The sequence below is a fragment of the Belonocnema kinseyi genome, chromosome 7 (assembly GCF_010883055.1).
Source record: "Belonocnema kinseyi isolate 2016_QV_RU_SX_M_011 chromosome 7, B_treatae_v1, whole genome shotgun sequence".
Taxonomy (NCBI): domain Eukaryota; kingdom Metazoa; phylum Arthropoda; class Insecta; order Hymenoptera; family Cynipidae; genus Belonocnema; species Belonocnema kinseyi.
The window spans coordinates 41,603,449-41,620,972 of record NC_046663.1 but is presented as its reverse complement, the minus strand read 5'-3'; the positions used below and the strand labels follow the sequence as shown (position 1 = coordinate 41,620,972).

Below are 17,524 nucleotides of genomic sequence, written 5' to 3'. Positions count from 1 at the left end.
ACTCGGGATACTTATAAGATACTACCATGATTTTTTCAGATTTTTTGGTCCAAAAATAAATTAGGCCAAAAACCGGCCTTACCGACCCTCCCCCTTTGAATTGAAGAGAAAAGGCCAATTTTCGCTCTAAAAAGAAGAATTTTTTGTAACACATTTACATTTTCAAACAAAAAGATGCATTTTTTAACAAATTAGTAGAATCTTAAAGAAAATAATTAAAATTTTAACTAAATTGACGAATCTGAAACAACATCAAATGATTTTTATCAAACAATTTGGTATACCAATAATTATAATTGATATTCCCACCAATATTCCAACAAAATAGTTGAATCCTAAACCAAAACAGTTTATTTTTTTTAGAAGTCCCTACTAACCATTTGAATTTTCAAACCAAAATATAAGTTCTCAATGTAAAAGTTAATTTTAAATGAAATAATTGAATTTTATATCAAGAAGCCTAATTTTCTATCAAAAAGATCAATTTCGAACCAAAAATGCAATCAATCAATTTTCATTTAATAAATTAATTTTTAATTGCAGAAAAACGAAATTTGAACAAAGCAGTAGAACATTCAACCAATAAAATTAAGTTTTAAGAAAATAGTTCAACTTCTGAACAACAAAAAATTGATAATATAAATAATCCGTTAAAAAATTTAATTTCAACAATAACGAAAATTAATTTTTGATATAATAGTTCAATCTTTACCCAAGTTAAAGATATTAAGATAAACCGAAAAATAGTTCGATTTTCTTATTGGCTAAGGAAAGGACGAAGAGGAAAATAAGAGTAAAAAAGTGTAATCTTTTAAACATGTATTTAATTGAAAAAAAACCTACACTAATATTTTCGCTATTTAAAAAAATTGGTTTTTGTAGAAAATTCATCTTATTGTTCTACTATTTTTGTTTTAAATTGAACTCTATGGTTAAAAATTAATATTTTTTAGTTGCAAATTCAACTAAATGGTTGAAGTTTAAATTAGTTTGTTAAATTTCTATTTATCAATTCTATTTTTATAGAAAATTAATCTTTAGGCTTAAGAAATCATCTTTTGTGTTGAATTTTTTTGTTGAAAATCGATTTTATTTTTAGAGTTATTATTTCAGTTGAAGACTCATCTCTTTGGTTGTAAATAAAACTATTTTATTGAAAATTGTTTGGGAGGGGGTCATTTTTAAAGTGACGATGTAACTATTTCTTTTTTGGTCGAAAACTAATCTTCTTGATTGAAAATTCATCCTTTTTTGTTAGGAATGCAATTGTTTGGTTTTTAATGAATCTCGTTTGGTTGATCATTTAATATTTTGGTAGAAAATTTTTCAATTATTTCAAAAATCAACTTTTTTGTTGAAAAAACATATTTTTTGCTTAAAATTCAACCGTTTTGTCGATGATTCATCCTCATGGCTTTAAAATTCAACAATTTTGTTGAAACTTCGTTTTTTTTGTAGAACATCTTCTCACTGAAAAATTTATCTTTTGGTTCAAGATTGAATTATTAGGTAAAAAAATCAGCTTTTTTAAATACGTTTTTCCGTTGGATGCAATCTAATTCTTTCATCTACAAATTTTAGTATTTCATTTTTAGTCACAAATTTATCCTTTATAAGTAAAAATTTAGGTATTTTGTTGAAAATTTGTCTTTCTGGTTAAAAAATTAATCTTGTTTGTTCAACTTTCAACATATATTTCGACTTAAAATCTTAGAAATATGCAGTGTTTGACATTGAATTCAGTATGGTGTTTACAATAATTTTCTTTGAAGGATCGAAAAACAATTTTCAGTAGCTTAGTGGTAAGAGCACCCAACCGACATTAATTTAAAAAAAAATTAATTCATAGCTCCATCTAGTCTGAAAAGAAATGAAGAATTTATGTTATTCTCTGATGATAATACAGATTCTTTGAAAATTTTGAATACGTAACACCTGGCAAAATAATGTGTGTATTTCTAAAAAAGTATTCTGCTTTCGATCTCTCTAGTAGCTTAAAGGAAAATCACCCGACCGGCAATCGGTAGACCTATGGTTCGATTCCCAGAGGAGTGAAGGAGATCTTTTTTTGAGCAAAAAAATATAATTTTAGAAATTATTAATTCATAGATCCATCTAGTTTGAAAGACCTTAAAGAATGATTATTATTTAAGAAGTTAACTTAGATCGATAGTGTTGATTACAATTTTCACGGTCGGTGAAAAATATCTCCACTGATCGGTTGTTACCATTGTCGATGATACAGATTCCTTGTAAAATAGAATTGTTTTAAAAACATAAAATCTTAATAAAGACATCGTTTTTCTAAGAAAAGATTCTTCTTTTAATCTCTCCAGTAGCTTAATGGTAAGATCACCCGATCCGTAATAGGTAGACCTGTGGTTCTATTTCCAGCGAAGGAAAGGAGATCTTTTTTTTTAGAAAAAATTTAATTCAAAAAATTCTTTCCTATGTTTCAATAAAATGTTGGGGTATCCAAAACTTTTAACGTAGTTTATAGACATCCCTTTACGGACGGACTCTTACGTAAAAGTTGATTACAACACGAAAAATGCTTAATTTAATATTAAGATAGAAACTTATAAGGAATTCAGTGTACATGCAACAGAAAAGATAATTGAAGAAAGTTCTTCCTGTATAATTAATGAATTAATAATTAGGTTCGCATACCCTGTGAGCACAACGTAAGAAGACCCTGTCCAGAGGAGATTTGGAATCCTGAGCTTTGGTAGTCTTCTCTTTGCACCATGCTTGTCCCATTTTATTCTTCTCTCCTCTCCTCTCTTATTCAGCAGTTTCCTGCTCTCTTCAAACCGATTTTATTTTCTTAGAAGCGTTTTATTCAAAATTCTGGATTCTGGAATAATGCAAGCCATCTTCGATTGAAGGCTTCTTTCTCACGACTTAGCACATACCGCTGAACAATGTAATCGGTCAAGCGAATTACCAATCGAATATCTTCAGCCGAGAGAGAAGGAGAAAATCACGTAGTCGTTTTAGCCTCTCGATGAGTGTTCGTTCAAACGTGCTGTAAATATCAAAATCTTCTTATAAACGATTTGTTTTGCTTCAAGTACTGCATTAGATCTTCTGATGATCAAATAACAGTACTTGCCCATCGAATCTTCTTTAGATTATAACTTTTTCCTGATAATAATTTTTAATTCAACAAAAAAATACAAATAAATACAAATAGCTGATTTTCTTTTTTAAACTTTCTTGTAGAAAATAAATTAACATCAAAGTATAAGTTTCTACAATTCAAAAATTCGTATTACATTTTAATAATTTTTTGTTTGCTTCGTTTAAAAAATCTACAAGGTATCATAGAAAAATATAGAATTTAACATTTTTTATTTCAGTGTAGAAATATAAACATTTAAACAAAAAATAGAAATTTTCGCAAGTCATATTTTTAGAATCCGCATCATCGTTTCGACTTGTACTTTACTGTAAATTTTTATAAGATATTGAATATATTCGGCGACAGAAAAATCCCGAATAATGAAATTCACGAAATTATAAAATTCCCGAAATATAAAAGTACCCAATTGAAAAGTTCTCGAATCATAAATTCCCGCATTTAAACAATTTAAGAATTGTTTTTTGTTAAATATCATTTATTCATTAAAAAATAAATAATCAAATATTTTTATCAAAGAAATTCCTTTTGAATGTGTAAAGTTTTTTAAAATTATTGTTTGAAATAACAATAGCTAAAAACTATATATTTCTAAGTAAACAATTTTGTTTGAAAATATCATAGTATTCTAAAAAAATATAAAAAATGATCTTAAAAATCGATTTGTTGATTTAGAAACAAATTAAAGACAAAGTTTTAAGCGCGCGTGTTTTTAAATTTATGTTTATGATACAAATTTGTATACAATTATTAATATTTTAAATTGCAACAATAGTTTTAAAAACCTTAAATCTAACTAAATATAGATTATTTGAAAATCTCGAAATAAAATTGAAGTTTTGGATAATTTAGAAAATATTTGAGTACTTTTAAGTTATATTTAGAAGTTTTGAAAATATTCGAAAATAATTTAAAACGTCAAAAGATTTCAAAACATAAGCTTTTCAAGCATTTTAGAAGGTATAAAATGAATAAGAAAAATTTTATATAAAGTCCTAGCAAAACGAAGAACGATCTGTTCTTAAAAAATTAATTTTAAATATTTTCAAAATAAAAAATCAAGAATCTGAAGGATTTTAAGGTATTTTAAGGTAAGATTTCAAAACAAATGCTGATGTGCAAATTAATGTTCCTAGCTTATATTTGCCTAAAATGATAAGGTTTTTAAATATTATGAATCCTTTAATATATGCTTCAATTTATATAATTGAAAATGATTGCAGGATTTCTATTTTTTTTTTTTAATTTTCGAACTGCAAAATGTATAGAAGATAAAAAAATATTCGCAGGTAAACGGCTTTTTACTGACAAATTTTTATTTGAAAGTAATCATTGAACTTGAAATTATAATTAAAGTAAATTCTTAAGCATTTGAATAAACATTTTTTAAGCTTTAATTTAAAATTTTTTTAATTTAAATACATTTTGCATTGATTGATTCAATTTGCAGTTCAGTTTTTATAACTTATTTACCTTTAAAAGTTTAAATATTTGAATTTAATTGAAATTGATCAATTCTTTCTAAATTGGTAAATTTTTATCTGCGGTTAAAAGATTTTCTTTTTCAACCTAAGATAACAAATATTAAGAAAATTGCAAAGACATAATTTTAAATGGCATATATGGAGCAATCAATTGCTATATATTTGAAAAAAAACTTTAAACGCAAAGTTTGTTGTTGTTTAATAACGAGTATTTTAAATATTGTGTAATATATCACATGTTTTATAATATTATAATAATCTAATCAATATAATTAATACAATTATTATAAAATTATAATATTTTAAAATATTTTTAATTGATTCTTTTAATATTCTACCATTTGTTTAAAGCTTAAACATAGAAGCTTTTTTTAATATCGATCATTTACACAATAATTTAAAATATCTTACAGCAATATTTTAAATATTTTACATTCCAGGTCGAAAAAGAACTACTTTTTGGCTGAAAATTCTTGTAGATGTAAAAATTAGTAAAAAAAATCAGGGAAAAGTTAGGGAATTTTTTTAATATAGTTTCGCGGCCATCCCATTTGCAGATGATCTCCAGTTCTTATGAGGAAATTCATGAGGAAAAATAATCATCAAGATTGTTGAGCTATAAAAAGCTGAGGATAGAAAAAGGTTCTTCTTCTTAAGCAAACACTAATCATGACGCAAAATGTTCTAAAATAGTGTTTGTAATTAATATTCAAGGTCTAGCACAGGAGTGAAGGATTTGTCATATTTATATATGTTTAGTTTTGTAATGAATTATTTTTTGTCTCTAATTATTTTTTTATCCTGCAAAATCTAACATTAATTACATTTATTGACGTATTATTTTTTATAGTTGCAATAGTACAAATTTTTAGGAGTTATTTAAATCTATAATTAGTTATTTTAATAAAAGAAGTTCCTTTATCTTTAACAAAGATGGAAGCTCTCACAACCGGATTGAATGGAATACCACTTTTCACGCTTGAATTCATTAACTGCATATCGGTAAAACTATGGTTGTTAATTAACTGACACCCTACAATATTTTTTTTATTTAGTATTTATTGCAGGCTGATAAAACCAGAATAGAATAACATTAATTTATCTTTTGACTTTCTAATCCGATAACAGGACCTTCATTTGATGAAGACGTTAGGTTCAAATTAATTTTCTGATAGATACAAACTAGTGAATAACGTAAACTAAAAATTGTATTAAATTAAAAAATCCTTGGGTCCTATTCTTTTGTATACCTAAAGCATGGTGGACTTCAAAAGAAAAGCATCAAAAAGATCTAGAATCTCCCAATTTTTTATTTAATCATTACTGTGAAACCTTTCGATATTTTTGTGTCCAAAACAAAAAAATCGGTGAAGCCGTTTTTGAAAATACCTAATATTTGTGAGGGGAGGGCTATTAATTATAATTTTGTGTTTTTGAGGACTGAAAAAAGCATAGAGTTACAAAACAATCTTTATAAGGTGGAGTCTTATTATAACGTCAGTCCCACCCAACTTCGATCAATGGAGGGTCAGTATAGGGACAGAATTAGAACTGGAAAAATCAAATTTGGCTTGTGTTGTATACAGAGTTACGAGATACTTTGAAATATATGACATCGCGTTAAAATTATTTAAAATCTTGAAAATATGTAGAAATCTCTTCAAATCCCTTAGAATATATAAAAAAGCTTTTGAAAACAATTACAATTCCTCAAAATATCTTGAAATCTTTTAAAACCCTTTTGAATTTACTTCCGCTGAAGCCCACCGTGAAAAAGCAACTGTATAAAATTTGGTCCTACTCAACAGAATTTTTTTTGAAGAAATCTGCTAAAATTACGTGGAAAAACTCCATGAATTTTCTTTGATTTATTTAAAAAATATTTGTTGTATTGAAAAAATTGTTTCAATGAAAATTGTAGATCACTATGAAATACATTTTTTTGCGTATTGTTTTTTTCACTGAAACAACCCTTCTCAAGAAAAATTGAAAAAGTTAAAAAATACACACGAAAATTTACGATATTTTTAGACACTTGAGAACCCTAAATTAGTAGTTCGTCTTTATTATCACAAATTTCACCAAAAGTAATTTACAAAAAAAATCAGATCTAATTTTTTTTAAATTTTTTGTACAAATAGGAAAGAAAAACGAGAAATATTTTTACAGAAAAAATTGAATGAATGCAATAAATAACACAAAAGTTACAGTAAATTAGGACTTGTGCCTATTATTAATATTGTTTAATTTATTGAATTTATTTGTATTCTCGCAGAAAAATGTATATCACTTTTTTAAAGTAATTTTATTAAACTTTGAATAAAATAACTTCTCAATTAGTGTTTCTAATCTTCGAAAATAGTGATTTATATTTCTGATTAATCCCAATACTAAGTCAAATTAAAAATGCCTACTGACGAAACAAAAATACCAAAACAAAATTTTGGCATTTTTCACCTTTTTGCTTTTTCTCGAGAAGGGTGGTTTCAATAAAAAAAATTTTTTAATCAAAAATAAATATTAAAGTTTTAGACAAATTTAACTAACCAAAATTTGTCAGGTCCTATTTTCGAAGACTGTGTCTCGAAATTCGGGATGACTAATCCATCCCCTTTTTCAACTCTCCTAATTTTTCGGGACGACTAGATACAGTCTAAAAATTAATCTATTTCGGTTCAAATTTAACTTTTATATTGAAAATTCAATATTTTAGTTAAAAAATTAACTAATTGGTTGAAAATGTGTGCATTTGTTAAAAATTCATCTTTTTGATCAACAAGCAATGTTTTGGTTCTAAATATGATCTGTTTGGTTGGAAGTTAATGTGTTTTAGTTAAGGATTCAAAAATGTTGAAAATTTAACTCCTCGGTTAAAATTTAAACTACTTTCCTAAAAAGTGATTTTTCTATGCATTTTTTTATCAAAAATTGTAGGAATTTTATTGAAAATTCAATTCACTGATTGAAATAAAAATTTTCTTGTTGAAAATTACTATTCTCGGATAATTTTTTTTACTATTTTCTTGAACATTCGTTTATTTTGGCTTTAAAATTTAAAAAATTCGTCTTTTTAGGTTAGAAATTCATCTCTTTCGGTATAAATTTCGCATTTCTTGGTTAAAAAAACAAATCTCAGTTGAAAATTAACTTTTTTGTTGATAATTCAACAATTTGGTAGAAAATTGAATCATCGTGTTAAACAATTGTGTATTGTTGAAAACTCATATTTTTTATTTCAGGATTCAAGTATTTTGTTGAAAATTTGTTTTTATTAACAAATATTTTCTGGTGGAAAATTCAAATCTTTGGTTGAAAGTTGAACGACTTTCTAAAAATTTAGTTTTTTAAATTAATTGTTTTACTAAAAATTTAAGTATTTTCTCAAATGTTTTACTATTTCGTACAAAATTAGACTGTTTTGTAGAGAAATTTGGTAGAAAAACAGTTTCAATAGCGTTTTGATTCCGAAGGCCACAGTTGTTACTCTTGTATTTTCATCAATTTTTATATTTCAGGGCGAACATTTTTTTTAAATTTTAGTATATCAAAAAATACGAATTCAATAAATCCTTAACAATACTTACTCTATTTTCGTGATATTGTAGAAAAATAATCAATTTTAAACCTTTGAGATGAAAAATTGGACAGTATCTCAATTTTTTCAAGGTATAATTTTTCATAGTGCCAAATAGTTGAATTTTCAACTAAAAAAGGTCTATTTTCAATCATATATTTGCATTTTGAGTTTGAAAAAACCGTATTTAAAAAAATTGAATTATTTAATTTTTAGCTCAAATTTTTTAACATAAGAGTTTTTTACTTTCATCCAAGTAATTTCATTATTAAATAAAAAGATGAATATTCCATTAAAATAAAAAATATTTATATTAAAAAAATTAATGTTCAGTCATCGTGAAGATTTTTCAAATAAAATGATAAATCTTTAACTGGAACAGTTAATTTTATGAGCAAAAGTCATATTTTGAAACAAGAAGATTAATTGTCAAAAAAAACAAAAATAGTCCAATTTTTATTTAACAAAAATAATGTTCAGCCAAAGAGAAATAAATTTTTAACTAAAATTATGTATTTAAAATTAAAATGATAAATCTTTAAATGCAAGAGTTGAATTTAAACTGAAAATATACATTTTAAACTAAAATGATAAATCTTTAACTAGAATGAATAAATCTTTAACAAAAAACGTGAATTTTCAACCAAGCACATTAATTCCTACCAAGGAGGACGAATTTTCTTTAAAAAAGTTAATTTTTGAACCAGAAATTGAATGGTTACATTTTTAGTTACAAAATTGATATTCAACAGAAGAGACGAATTTTTAACCAAAATGACGTAATATCCAAATAGAATAGCTAAACTTACAGCTAAAAATACAATAATTTTGAGTCACAGAAGAAAAAAAATTTTAATTTGAATGATGATACTTTAAATTTAAAAAAAAAATAGTTTTTAACAAAATATTCTAACTTTCAAACAACTAACTAAATTTTCAAAAATTGGCATAGTTAAGCTTTTAAGTAAACAAATTAATTTTTCATTTTAAAAACAAACAATTTCAACCAAAGTGATGAGTGTTAACTAAACTGATAAATCTTAAACTGAAATGGAAGACTTTTAAACCAAAGCGACGAATTTTTAATACAGAACTATTGAATTTTCAATCAAATATATGAATTAACAACTAAAAAGGATATTTTTCAACCAAAAATAAAATAGTTAAATTTTGAGTTAGAAAAATTAATGTTTAATGAAATCGAAGAATTTTTTATTAAGTTGATGCAATATTTTAGTTATATTTTCTGTTTAAAAACAATTAATCTTCAGTTGTTGAATGCCCGAGCTTTGAACAAAATAGCTCATTTTTCAACCAAATGGATGAATTTTCGAATCAAATGATGAATCTTCAGCCAAGATAATTAATTTTTACCGAAAGAGTTCAACTTTCAACCAAATGATTAAAATTCCATCCAAAAAAGAATGAATTCTGAGCATTAAATGAAGTATTTAATATTTTAACAAGAAAGACGATTTTTCAAGAAAAGTTCAATTTTTTATTAAGAGACATTCTTCAGACAAAAGAGAGGAAAAAAATTTAAACAAACTGTCCGTTTTCAAGCAAAAAGGTCAATTTTCAACCAAGAAGATTAATTTTCTACCTAAAAGATAGAATTTTAACCAAAACACATGATTTTCAAACAGATACTTGAACTTTGAACTAAGAACGAGCATCGTTCAACGAAAAATAGAATAGTTATATTTTCAGTTAAAAACATTAATTTCAAACCTAAAGAATAAAAAAACGAACTTATAAAAAAAAATGTTTCAGACAGTAATATAAAGCTACTTTTGCAAACGAAAAATCATTGTTATTCAATTTTGCATTGCAATTTAAAAAGAAATTAAGCAGGCTCTCAAAAAATTTTCCTGACTTAAAACGAAATTTCCTGATAATCTCATGTTTTCCGGGTAGTGCAGACACCCTGTATTCTGTGAAATTTTATTTATAGTCATGCAGTTCTCATTCACATGTCTTCTCATGATAAGTGGTTTCTAAAATTTCATAACATGACTTATTTTAAGAAAGACCCTAACCATTTTTTATTTTAGGCCTAAAATAGTCGAAATCCCCCCCCCCCCCGGCCACACAAAAAAGGTGTGTTTTGCTATTTCAAAGTACCAAAGAGTTTCTCTAAAAACGATTCTACCGAAACGACCTTGTTACAACAGAAGCAGGTATACGAGTTCTAATTGAAATAAATACCACTCCCACGCTATTGTACTCCTATTGATGTCACGGAGTATTAGTTCTCAGAAGTAAACATATTAACTTAAATAGAAAAAAATTACTGTAAATTTTATATCAGTCATAAATCATTATAAATCACATAAAGTAGATTAGAAAACTTTAGAAAATTGGGCGTATGTGGATCTTCTCTCTGAAGAATTGTTTTGACTGCATTTTTCAGTTACAACATTTTATTTAAACCATTGTTGAATTAAACCAATTCAATTTAGCTCGAATTTATCTCTCAAATCCTTTCTTATTTGTTTTAAATTAAAAATTCAATTTTTAAGGATATTTTCTGTCTTTCAAGGAATCTGTCTAATAGAAATTCTTAACGTTTTTTCAGGCTAGATGGAGCCTAATACACTTTTTCAGGATTTTATAGAAGAGATAAAAATCGTTTTTAAAATTAAAGATTTTTTGAAAAAAGATCTTCTCTTTCGCTCCGATGGGAATCGAACCACGGAAATTTAAAAAAAATTTAATTGATAGCTCCATCTAGCCAAAACAAAAATGAAGAATTTATGTTACTCTCTGATGATAATGCAGATTCCCTGAAAATTTTAAATACGTAACACATGGTAAAATAATGCTTGTATTTCTAAAAAAAAAGTATTCTTCTTTCGATTTCTCTAGTAGCTTAAGGGAAAAGTACCCGACCGGCAATCAGAAGAAAAACGTTTTTTATCTCTTCTATAAAATCGTGAAAATGTGGATTAGGCTCTCGTGGCATTTGATCTGTCAGTTGTAAATCAAAACAAATCATATGAACAAGTTAACATTTTTTTAGAAAAGCGCTGTTAAATTTTCTCTCGGAAGGAGTGGTCTGACTGGATTTTTCAGTTAAAAGTTACATCATTTAGCCTACATCCAGTGCGAAATCCAGGTCTTAAATCATGGAGGTGAATACCTAGCCATATACCGACTCTGACCAATTTTCGAGACGCATTTTGCGTTTACGTCATAATGTCCTTTCATGAGTGGATGCACTCATGCATTAAAAGGTAGCACACAAGCACAAGATGTTTTTAAAATGTGGCTCCAGTGAGTACACACGTGCACTGGCGCCATCTGCGCGCGCAAAAACAGGCTTCTAATTCGTGCAATATGTTCCTCGTGCAAACAAAAATGTCTCTCGGTACTTTCTAATTCGACTTTACGTCACTGAACTAAGTTTAATCAACTTTCCAATAAAATAAATTTATAGGGAAACCAAAAGATAAAAAAGCGTTTCATTATAGATATCATCAAATGACTCACTCGCGTTGAAGATCATTAGAATTAAACTGGAACCATTCAGGTAAAGTCTTATCAGTACTATTGGAAATAAGCATTGAAAGATAACAAACCTTTTTAGAGAATGTATACTGATTCTATTTAGAAATTGTTAGTTCTTACTCTCAAAGAGGAACATGATCTTCCCCTTGTTTACTAAAGTACCCGCTCTTTTTAAATGATCTAAAATATTTGGCACATGATTATAAGTTTCTTCTGGTTCAGAAGAATACATATACCATGTTCAATGCTTTCTTTACAATTTGTACCCAATTTAGGTATGCAAAGGTTTATCACCAGTGTAATATGATCAATTTGTGGGGGAAAAAAATATCAAGTGTTTCATCACAGACATTTTCCACTCATCAAATGACTGACTCACGTTTCACTAAATCTGAAGGTATCAATATGATCTGTAGCAGAATGTTCCAAGACTGTTACAGTCTTTTGTTTATTTATTTTGATATAGATTGAATAATGATTCAGCAAAAACGATATCTTCAAATTTACTGTGATTGAAGCCTCAAACTGGAACCACTCAGATAAAATCTTATCAGTAGGACTGGAAATATACTTTAAAGGAAAATGTAGTTATAAAAATTTAAGAGTGATTCTATTTCGAAATTGTTAGTTGTTACACTGTAAGAGGAACATGTTATTTAGCTTCTTTTCTGAAATATATGTTAAAAGCACTTGTTTTGAAAAGTATAGCTATGAAGAAAGAGTCTACTTTGAAGAAGTATTGACTTATGATAGAAATTAAAATTATGAAAATGATTATTAGTTGTTGCTCTCAAAGAGGAACATGTTTTATCACTTCTCTTCCGAAATTTATGATGAAAGAACATGTTTGGAAAGTATAGCTATGTAGAAAGAACCTACTTGGAAATAAAATTAACTTTTGATGGTGCTGAAAATAAAAATTAAAATGTTTGTTAGTTGTTAATATTAAAGAGGAACATGTTCTTTCGCTTCTTTTCTGGAATTTCTGTTAAAAGTACTTCTTTTTAAATGTATGCGTGTGGAGAAAGAACCTGCTCTGAAGGAAAATTGACATGTAATAGAAATGGAAATGATTGTTGTTATTACTCTTAAAGAGGGATATGTTCTCTCACTTATTTTCTAGAATGTGTAATTTATCCACTTATTTTTAAAAGTATAGGTCTGTGAAAAGAACCTACTTTGGAGGGAAATTAATTTCCGATAGAAATGAAAATGATTAAGTTAAAAAAATTATTACTTTTTACTCTAAAGGAGGAACATCTTCTTTCAATTCTTTCCGGAATGTCTTTTGAACTCGACTTATTTTGAAAATTATACGTATGTAGAAAGAATCTAGTTTGAAGGAAAATTGCCTTCGAATATAAATGAAAATGATAAAAATGAATGTAAGTTGTTAATCTCACAAAGGAACATGTTTTTTTCTTCCTTTCCGGAATGTATAATGAAAACACTTGTTTAGAAATGAAGATGAATATTATAAAAAAGAAAATCTTAATTGCTCAAAGAAGAACATCTTCTTTTTATTCATTTCGGAATAACTGTTGAAAGAACTTCTTTTGAAAAGTATAGGTATGCAGAAATACCCTAAGTTAAAGAAATATTAACTTCTGATTGAAATAAAATTTAGAAATTAGACATTTTTCTATCCTCTTATTTATTTTTGTCCAAAGATCATTTATTTTCTCGTTTTTTTTTGTTGTGAATTTTTTTAATTACAATAGGAGCATATTATGGTGGTATCAAAAATTGCTCGTTGCATTCTTAGTTTTGTTTTCAGAAATTCTATTCGTGGAAATGAAAATCATTATGAGTTGTTACTCTCAAATAGGAACATGATCTTTCACTTATTTCCGAAATGTGTTTTAAAGGCACTTTATTTCCAAAATATGGGTATGTAGAAAGAATCTTTATAGTAAAAAACAAATTTTCACAGAAATTTAAATAAATGTGTTATTTGTTACTCTCAGTGAGTAGCATGTTCTTCTATTACTTTTCTGGAATATGTGATGGACGCACTTTTTTGCAAAAGTATAGGTATGTAGAAAGAACCCACTTTGAAGAAAAATTAAAGTCTAGTAGAAATGGAAATGATGAAATTGAGGATGATTTTTATTTTCTACTCTCAAAGAAAAACATGTTATTTCACTTTATTCTGGAATTCTGATGAAAGCACTTATTTTGACAAGTTCATAGGTATGTTGAAAGAACCAAATTCAAAGTAAAAAGTAACTTTCGATTAAAATAAAAATAAAAATAATTTTCATTTGTTACATTCCAAGAGGATCATCTTCTTTAAATGTCTTGTTATGTCTTATGAAAGCACTTGTTTTAAAAGGTATAAGTATGTGGAAAGAAAGAACATTTAAGAAAAATTAAATTCAGGTAGAAATGAGAATGATTCATATTTACGAATCTCTTTCACTTTCTTCCGAAATTCCGATGGAAGTACATATTTTGAAAAGCATATAGGTGCGTAGAAAGAACCACATTTAAAGTAAAAATTAACTTCTGATATAAATGAAAATGATTGTTAGTTTTTACTTTTAAAGAGGAACATCTTCCTTCAATTCTTTTGGTATGGATATAGAAAGCACTTGTTTTCAAAATATATTTGTGTAGAAACAACCAAATTTAAAGGAGAATTAACTTCTAATAGAAAAAAATTAATGTTATTTGTTGCTCTCAAAGACGAACATGTTATTTCAGTACTTTTCCAGAATATTTGTTGAAAGAACTTGTTTTGAAAAGTATAGGTTTATTTAAAGATCCTTATTTGTAGAAAAATTAACTCCTGATATGCATAAAGAACCTTTATAGTAAAACTTCGTAGTAAAAAAACACTTTTCAAAGATATATTTAATTCTTATAGAAATGAGAATGATTGGTATTTGTTACTTTCAAAGAGGAACATGTTCTTTCACTTTCTTCCGAAATTCTGATGAAGCACTTGTTTTGCAAATTTCATAGGTATATAGAAAGAACCAAACTTAAAGCAATAATTAACTTTTTATAGAAATGAAAATAAAAATCATTGTTAGTTTTTATTGTCAAAGAGGAAGATCTTCATTAAATTTTTTCAATGTCTGCTGAAGCGCTTGTTTTGAAAAGCATAGGTACGTGTAAAGAGCCAACTTTAAAGGAAAATTAAATGATGATAGTAATGAAAATGATGGTTGTTTGTCACTTCCGAGGAAGAGCATTTTCTTTTACTTCTTTACCAAAATATATGATAAAAAACTTGTTTTGAAAAGTATGGGTCTATATAGGAAGAACCCACTATGGATGGAAATTAACTGCTGATAGAAATGTAAATGACAAAAATTAAAATAATTGTTAGTTGTTACATTCAAGAGGAACATTTTCTTTCCATTCTTTTTCGCTATGTCTGTTGAAAGCACTTGTTTTGACAATTGAAGTACTATAAATATATATAAAGAACCTAGTTTGAAGCAATAATTAACTTTTGAGCAAAAATCATTGTTTAAAGTTCTAGATTTGTATTTTTTCGAAAATGATTGTTGTAGTTATTACTCTTAAAGAGAAACATATTCTTTCATTTCTTCTTCGGAATGCCTGTTAAGAGCACTTGTTTGGAAAAGCATAGATATGTAGAAGGAATCCAGTTTGAAGCAAAATTAAGTTCTGATAGAAATCAGAATAATTCTTATTTGTTACTCTCAAAGAGGAACATGTTCTTTCACATTCTTCTGGAATTCTGTTGTAAGCAAACTTTGAAAAGTGTATGTAGAAAGAACTAAATTCAAAGTAAGAGTTAACTTTTGGTAGAACTGAAAATGATGAAAATGTTTGTTAGTTGTTGCTCTTAAAGATGAAAATCTTCTTTTAATTTTGTTTTTGATATGTCTGTTGAAAGCACTTGTTTTGAAAAGTATAGGCATGTGGAAACAACCAACTTTGAAAGAAAATTAACTTCTGATAGAAAAGAAAATGATTGTTATTTCTTACCCTCAAAAACAAACATGTTATTTTAATTATTTTCCGGAAGGTCTGATAAAAGCATTTGTATTGAAAAGTTCAGGTCTGTAGAGAGAATTCGCTTTGAAGAGAAATTAACTTCTGATATAAATGGAAATGATGAAAATGAAAATAATTGTTAGCTGTTACTCTCAAAAAGGAACATGTCATTTCAATTCTTTTCCGGAATGTCTGTTGAAAGTTCTTGTTTTGATAAGTACAGGAATATGAGTATAAAGAAAGAACCTACTATGTAGCAGTAATTACCTTTTAATAGAAAATTATAGTTATAAACTTCCAGATATGTATTCTTTTAAAAATGATTGTTGTAGTCATTACACTCAAAGAGAAACATGTTATCTCATTCCTTTCCCTGAATGTATCATGGAACCACTTGTTTTGAAAAGTACAGGTATGTAGAAAGAACCTGCTTTGACCTTTTGATAGATTATTTTTTGAGTAGAAAATATGTTAAGGAATGAATTTGTGGAACACCTTTGCTGCACTGATTTTTGGGGAAGACAGGTGATTTAATTGACTTTTGTTCCGCACCTGTGTTCAGCAGTGGTGTAACAGGAAAGTCCATTGATCGAGATCTCGAGGACATGGGAAGTTGGGAACAAGCGAGCAATTCACATTGAATATTCCATCAAGAGGTCGAGGTCGAACGACCTGAATCGAAGAAAACACATCCGACACGAAGGAAGATCGATTATCACTGACTAACTGGTACCGAACTGGTACCGGTCGAGTACACGTTGAACACTGGCACGCGGACAAGCGACATCACGGGACTGGACTATGCTAAACTAAACAGCTATCGCGGGATTGGCTTTCTAACCACAGCTTCCATACGCCATACATTCTGCAGCAAAGTCTCTCCACGGACTCATACTCCTCTCCTTTCCTCTCCACTCCACACTTCACTCTTCGCCAAAGAACAAGACCTCTCTCTTCATCTCAAGAGTAGATGTGTTGCTGTCATTGTTTGTGGATACCAGGTGAGTAGGTCCCTCCCCCTCCTTTCAGATGCATCCGCGGCCCGTCTTGATATCAGGCCAACCTTTCTCTTGGTTCCTTTTTATTAGTTCCTTAAAGTTAAATAGGGTAATGGTCTTAAATTTTTCATAGATTAACGTTTTTTTACTCATTAGTAATACCACTTTTGAAATAGTTAACATTTTTTAAAGGCTAAATAAAAGAAAAAGAATGATAAATCATAGTTTCTTCTTTTTTTCTTACAGTCCACATAAATTAAAATAAAATTAAGCCAAGAAACATTTTTTCGAACTCGAAATTTATTTGATTAAAAACTTGTTTTAACTTAAGTTATCGAAGTTTGAAAATTATGAGAACATAAGATAAATTTCGTAAAGTAAAAAAACAAAAATAAAGAACGATGTTTGGTTTAATTGTTACGTACATTGTCTTCGAGTATTTCTAAACTGGCAATTTTTGTTCGATCTTCCTAACCTACGATAAAGTTTCCTTTTTATTTTGTTTTTTAAATGTAGTCCTTAATCGATTAAAGTATCATTAATTTTTTAGACTTTTTTATAACCATATTTATTCTTTTAAAATTATAATTATAAAGAATTTTTTGACTGGAAAAATTTCCAATGACATCGTTCTTTATTTCTGTTTTTTACTCTACGACATTAATCTTATGTTTTGATTAATTTAAACTTCGATAACTGCGGTTAAAACCGTTTGAAAAAGGTACGCATTTTACCGAAACGTAAAGGATTGAGAAAGATGTTTTTAATGAAATAAATGTTGAGTTCGAAAAAATGTTTTTTGGCTAAATTTTATTGCAATTTGTGTGGATAAGACTTAAGT

The 17,524-nt window shown here is 27.3% G+C and overlaps 1 protein-coding gene across 2 annotated transcripts in view; it reads right to left on the bottom strand.

The window, feature by feature from the left end:
* Positions 1-16,540, bottom strand: part of LOC117177290 — a 120,630-nt gene extending 104,090 nt beyond the window's left edge. Inside the window, exons 1-2 of one of the 2 annotated variants that reach the window (XM_033367884.1) lie at positions 16,238-16,540; positions 2,671-3,028 (exon numbers count right to left, since the gene is read on the bottom strand). In XM_033367884.1, coding sequence (XP_033223775.1) covers positions 2,671-2,760 — 90 coding nt within the window. In that variant the 5' untranslated portion in view covers positions 2,761-3,028; positions 16,238-16,540. The remainder of the gene's footprint in view (positions 1-2,670; positions 3,029-16,237) is intronic. The other variant, XM_033367885.1, reaches the window with a different exon arrangement.
* Positions 16,541-17,524: the final 984 nt, after the last annotated feature.